Source organism: Schistocerca piceifrons, chromosome 1 (assembly GCF_021461385.2).
Source record: "Schistocerca piceifrons isolate TAMUIC-IGC-003096 chromosome 1, iqSchPice1.1, whole genome shotgun sequence".
Classification (NCBI taxonomy): domain Eukaryota; kingdom Metazoa; phylum Arthropoda; class Insecta; order Orthoptera; family Acrididae; genus Schistocerca; species Schistocerca piceifrons.
In genome coordinates this window covers 359,818,074-359,824,713 of record NC_060138.1, presented here as the reverse complement: position 1 = coordinate 359,824,713, position 6,640 = coordinate 359,818,074, and the positions used below count along the sequence as shown (strand labels likewise).

The window sequence follows — 6,640 nt, the reverse complement described above, 5'->3', positions numbered from 1 at the left end:
AGCATACCACAGCTGTAGCTGTAAATGTTTTTACAATATCAAATTGTCTATCACAATACGAAATTTTTATTGCATAAACAATTTGAAAGAATATTTAACTGTCCAGCAGTATTCAAACCGTATTTGTATGAGGGTACGACTGAGTATGTATGAATTATGAGTAACATAAACAACAAAAAACAAAGCCTTCCCTCTTTTACTGTTTAGTTTGCATCATCTTTTTGCCATGCACAGGAATCTGTGCTGGAATTCCATTTCATCCAGTTTGTCTGAGACAAAAAATGTGTACAAGTGAATTTTGCCTTGAATACCAGATTTTAAGTAAACAATTTTTCAAAATATTCCTCCACAGACATGCTTGACAATAAGGGTTTCCTGAGTGTATTTGTGAAATTCATTTTTAGGAAAAGTGTGTGTGTGTGTGTGTGTGTGTGTGTGTGTGTGTGTGTGTGTGTGTGTGTAAGGCAGGAGGGCGGGGGTTTCTCACACTTCTGTTTTCCTAGAAAAGTAAATGCTCTGAAAATGAAAATTTGTAGTTAAGCAATATCTGTTGGGAACATCAATACGATATCATAATAGTTGTCCAACCAGCAGTGTGTTTTGGGTCTTCATGCCTAGTTTCTAGGTTTTGCAATTACAAAATTTAATGTCAAAACTTCCCGTTAGTTTGTTTCGTAAGCAAAGGATCCTTTGTAACAACAACAATTCGAAAGCCAGTGGAAAGGCATTCATTGTTTGTTGTTAACTTTGATAAAAATAATGGACGATATTTCACATATGTATGAGGCTGTGCTTATATAGTGAAATTCGACTCTTTACTTGTTGCTGGTACTGTAGAGAGACCTCTGGCTTTTTTAATAATAATATTAAAAAAATTTCAAAAACGACCACCTGGCCTTGTTCACAAGCACATGAGCAGTAGAATCTTATTTCGTCTGGCCTATTATTACTTATTGGCAAATAATTATTGTTTTTTTTCCAGAATGTCACCATCGAAGATCTTAAAAACTGCGTTTATACTAGCAGTATACTTTATACTTTTTTTTTGTATGGGAAGTCTGTCTACAAATAATAAATTTGTATCATTATTTAGTATTATGTAACACTTCCTAATTACTGCGAGTTTGCTATTATTCTTGGCTTCTGTCTTTTGATTTATTTTAAGCTCAAGATAAGGCAATTTTGTCTGACAATATGCCAAGTTAAAAATGTGAATCATAGTACATACAACTTACCATCATCACTCTTAACGCAGACTGCACTGCGTTCTTTTTTGAGATCTTTATGGATACTTATTTGAACTATAACATTCTCCATCAACTTTGCACTTCACATTTTAAATTACAAATTGTGACAAAGGTTATTAAAAAAAACTGCAGCATGCAGTGGATACAGCTTTTCTTCTGCGTTTAACTTAAGATACTGATATTCAAGACAAACAATGAGTACTTTGACTGACAGCACCATGTCATACAAACAATGAAATTAATTTGCAATAATTCTTATGTACTTACATACATTTGCAAGATGCTCACTGAAAAAGAAGACACAATCCAGATCCGTGCCAAGGAAATTGATATGAGCACAGAAATGATACTTCATATACACAAAATTTTCATAAATATCTTCAACAAACTTTTGAGACAAACAAAAAATATATGTATATATGTACAAGAATGTGCATACACATGTATGTCCATCCACATAACAACATGTGCACATGCATAGTAGTATGCATGTTTACACACACACACACACACACACACACACACACTTTCACACAAAGCAATACTAAAAAAATCATCAACGATTATTGATCTGCACTGCTCAGTTTTGACTCCCGTCATGCTGCAAGCCTACACAAACTCTTTACGTGGCTTCAGCAAGTTATTCCAGAAGGCTTCTGGTGAGTCAGGGAAGGAACACACTATAGAGTGGCGGCAGACGTACACGCTGAAGATGCCCACCAAGCTCCAAGAGTCAGCACAGCACGAGCACGACCAGAATGGGCACCTGCCGCCCTGCGACACCTGTCACAGCAGCAGTCAGGGCAGGATTCTTGCTATACCACAGTTCCTCCAGGCATGGAAGTAACAGCTCCAGCTGGTGTGGATGTAGAAGGGGCAGTCACCGCAGTTGGACTCGATGGAATATGTGGCACTGGTCCCTAGAATATGCAGAATGTCTTAAGTAGTAGAACTTTACTGATCAAAATATTTTCTAGGTACCTCCTGAAGAAAAAAAACTTACAGTAAAATAATAACTAACGACTGAAGATCAATCTCTGATCAAGTAGTTTGGAGTTAAATGGTCATTAGATGTTGAATCAAGCTCAATCTCAAAAAGGCAACAGAAACTGATCAAACGTTTTTCTCTTGACAGGACATCCACAACTGTTGTATATAATATCTGCAATTGATAACATCACCTACAGTTGTATAATTTTTTTTCCAATTAACGTAGAGCGCAAACAGGTGTTAGGACAACAGTCCCATTTTCAGGTGCATACAATGCTCATATGAGTTAACTAACAAGGATTAAGACAGCGACTCTCCGGAACATGACGTTTAATCAGAAAATCCATCTCATCTATATCTAGGCTTTTTGGGAAACCTCTCTAAGAATGCTGCTCTTACTAATATGAACCAGCATACTAATCAAAGGTCCACTTTATTACTTGGCATTACTTAAACAATATGTCTTGTGCCATAGGTAACCATTGCACTGTCTTATATGAAAGTCGTGATTATCCTTATATATTCAGTTTAGTAACTTACTGCTTTCTGCGAAGGCAGTCATCCTCTGACCTTTGCTTCGGACTTTAAATGAATCTTGTATGGTAATATTGGCCAATGACAACATAATATTAAAAGAAACCTGGTTACATGATGTAGCCCAACAGAAGATAATCATATCACACGACTTCAACAATCTTGGTCCTCCAAAAACAAGTCTTATGTCTTAACCTTAGTGGCACCTTGCTCTGTTGGAAAATCTTAAAAGACACTTAATTACTAAAATATAGAACAAAATGTAGACTGAAAGCCCATTTGACTCCTCCTGTTGCTCTAGTACTAGGCATCATTTAAGCATTCACCATGAGTAATTTTGGGAAATCAGAAAAACTTAAACCCCAAGGATATGAACCTTTCGTCTCAAATATGAGTCTAGTATCTTAACAGTGCTGGTATTTCACAGATAGTATGATTTACAAGTGTGTCTTTACTGAACATCTTGTAGGAACATTGGACACTAGATGTTGGAACTTTCATCAAGAACAGAAAGAGCCTATCAATTAGCTTCAAAAAAGGAAGCTGAAGCAAAGTGAAATTCCCTCCACCTCGAGGAAGCGTCCTACTCTGACACACAAATGGAAACATATATGTGATGTATATTGCCTTTCCACAAAACATCAGGCGACTACCAAGGAGGTTTCTGTATATTCAAAAGGTTTTACAGTAACAATAAAGCCAACAGTGCCATACATTACAAGATGAACACCACTAGCGTTAATTGTGTCAATCAGCTTTGCAGCTACTAACCATTTGCAACAAAACAATTAAGTGGTGGAAAAAAAATTCTTGCACATTTTCCTAATGTGTAATGTGAATAGTTTTAATTTGTACAAGGATGTCACCAAGCAAAAATATCTCTAGCAGAATTTATAAAAAAATTAGCATGGACTTTGTAGCTGCAGGACACCAACGTTTATTGCTAGGAACAAATTTTGATCACAGTTTTCCAGAAAAGGTACCACAAACTGCCAACAACATAAATGCCACATGCTACAGTAAAGTTTGATTTTGAAACACATACACACTTATGAAGTTATTTTTTTGTTTTATTTCTACTTGAAACCTGTGTGTGTGTGTGTGTGTGTGTGTGTGTGTGTGTTTAAGATGCATCACTATTATGTAATTATTCCTTCTAATTTAGATAGCAGTGTTGAACGTGTTAAAGGGGGTTAAGGGCAAGGGGAAAAATTGTGTGTGTATAGGGGGAGGGAAGTCTTTTTCCCCCCAGCGGATCTTGTTAAGTTAAAAAATGTTATGGAAGCCAGCAAAGCTGCAGAATGTTAAAACGTTTTATGTTAGTTTTATAAAAAACAACTGACATTTTTTCTGCTTAAAGCATGCCTGTACATCTTGAGATAATCCTATATATAGCAATGTTCATTCTGATGGTATAACTTACATACATAATATTAATTTTTTCTTCATAGTGGGTACCATAGCCGTAAATTTACAGAATGAAGGCACGATTTTTCCACTGTGAATGAAAATTTATCAAGATGACCTCTTCAACAAACAGCCAGTTTACAAACTATAAGGATTGTAAACCATCATAAATGGAAGTATATTGTGCAGCGTGTGTGTTTGCTGCATTTTTCTTGTACGTGGCACCTTGTTTTGGCTATCGAATTTTTTATTATTTAGTTATTCAAATAACCCTTTTGGATGGTATGATCAATTAACTTTGGTTTTGCTTCCTGATGTTTATTTTTCTTTGCTCCTAAGACTTACTTCATCCTTCAAGAGTGTCATTGCCTTTCTTCATGGGTCCACTTCTCTCATTTTGCAGACCTCTTCCTGTTCTGAAATCCTGCCTTTCATGACCCTTCTTTAAAAATATTTTTTTGTATGTTGTATCCATTCAAATTCCAGTATTTTTGTATCTTTGTCAATTTCAGTGCACCATGTGGGTTTGGATTTGCAGCTGTATAGTTTAAGATCTGCTGGGTTATTCTGTTACTTTCCATTCAATATGTGTGTCCATAATACTTTTCATTGCATCAGTTAGCTTTTCCATTTTCAAACAGAGCTCTTTGTTTGCTCTTAGCTTGTATTCAACATTACTATTACTTCCAGGCCCCAATATTTTCCTTAGAATTCTTCTTTCAACTTTTTTCAGTTTTCAGTATCCCTAAATCTTGTTAGTTTAAGTGTTTCTGGCCTTATCAGTGTTTGATAGTGTCTTAGTTTTGCGTTACAGGACAAAAATTTTTTGTTATACATCATATGAAATGCCCTTTCCATTGATGTGTTCTATTTTCTTTTGTAGTTTTTGTTACCCATTCTCCAAGGTATTTAAAGCAGTTTGTTTTACATATTATGTTGTTAAGAATATTAAGAGTTTTTGGGTTGGGGGCATCACTGATATTTGTCATGAACAGTGTTTTTTCAAATGATATTTTTAAGTCCTATTTCATCTGCTTGTTTCTGTAGTTCTGTGATTTGCTCTTTGGTACAATCCTCTGAGGCAGTAATTAATGCAATGTCACCTGCAAAAGCTAGACAGTCTACGGTGATTTTATTTGGATTTCCTTGTAGTTGAACACCCGTTGTATAGTGGGATTTCGTTCATCCTCTCACTACTTTCTCTAATGGGCAACTGAAAAGTAGGGGTGGTAGACCATCTCTGCCTTGAAGTTAAAATATTCTGGGTTATTAGATTGAGTCATATTTTCTATAAAATAATTGACGTTTCTACCCCTCTGCTGGGATATTCCTCAGGATCTTCCAGTATCCACTACTGCTAGAACACTGTCAGAGACCAGTGTCGCGTTCTCTTATAAAGGGGAGTTTTCCTGTGTTCGTGCTGGAGTAGTGGTGGCATTGGTTAAAATTCTTATGGCTACCATTGGTGAGCCATTATCATTGGCTAATATTCCTGCACTGATGTAGAAGAAGGGGCATTATTGGCTAAATTTATATGGGTACTATTGGTGCCCCATTGTTATTGGATAGAAAGGCAGTATTCCACACTAATGCTGGAGAAGAGTTATTGATTGAAATTCCTCCTAATGCTATTGGTTGGCTGTTGCCATTGGCTAGATGCGAAACGGACAGAGAAAGAGAGAGGGGCATGTTTATCCAAAATAATATAGTCAACCGAGGCGACTTGCAGTGCATTGTTTATGTTGCTCACTCACCGCAGCCGCATATCCACTTTCTTGATGGCAGGGAGCCATGATGCTGGAAGCCTATAGCCGTCCTCTCTACTGGAATTAGATGCATTGTTGGAAATTCCAACCGCTTCTGCATCAGTGCAGGTATGTTAGCCAATGATAATGGCCCACCAATGATAGCCATAAGAATTTTAACCAATACTACCACTTCTCCAGCATGAACACAGGAATACTCCCCTTTATGAGACAACGCGACACTGGTCTCCGACAGTGTTCTAGCAGAAGTGGACAACAGAAGATCCTGAGGAATATCCCAGCAGAGGGGTCAAAATGTCAAATATTTTATAGGAACTGTGACGTGGCCTAATAAGCCAGAAGATTTTAACTTCAGTGACAATGGCCACAGAAGCCTCTGCCTTACTCCTGATTTTATTTCATAACATTTCAACAGTTACCACATAATTTTTACTTTTGATGTGCTTGCTAATTTTCCTTTAATTATTTCTGTTGCTTTATCATCAAGTCCAAATTCCTTTATTACGTTGCTCAGTGTATTTCTATTAACTGTGTTGTATGCCTTTCGAAAATCTAAAATAGTTATCAAGTATTTCAAGTTTCTGATTTTCTTCATTTCCATTAGGTTATTTAGAATCAGTATTTGCTCTGCACAAGACCTTCTCTATTTTCTATTATATGACATTCAAACTACTGTGTTCCTGTTTCATGTCAGTA

General features: G+C 36.4%; 1 protein-coding gene across 2 annotated transcripts in view; it reads right to left on the bottom strand.

Annotated features, from left to right (window-relative positions):
- Positions 1 to 402: 402 nt before the first annotated feature.
- Positions 403 to 6,640, bottom strand: part of LOC124785296 (WD repeat-containing protein 20) — a 63,069-nt gene continuing 56,831 nt past the window's right edge. Inside the window, exon 4 of one of the 2 annotated variants that reach the window (XM_047254169.1) lies at positions 403 to 2,167. In XM_047254169.1, coding sequence (XP_047110125.1) covers positions 2,063 to 2,167 — 105 coding nt within the window. In that variant the 3' untranslated portion in view covers positions 403 to 2,062. The remainder of the gene's footprint in view (positions 2,168 to 6,640) is intronic. The other variant, XM_047254168.1, reaches the window with a different exon arrangement.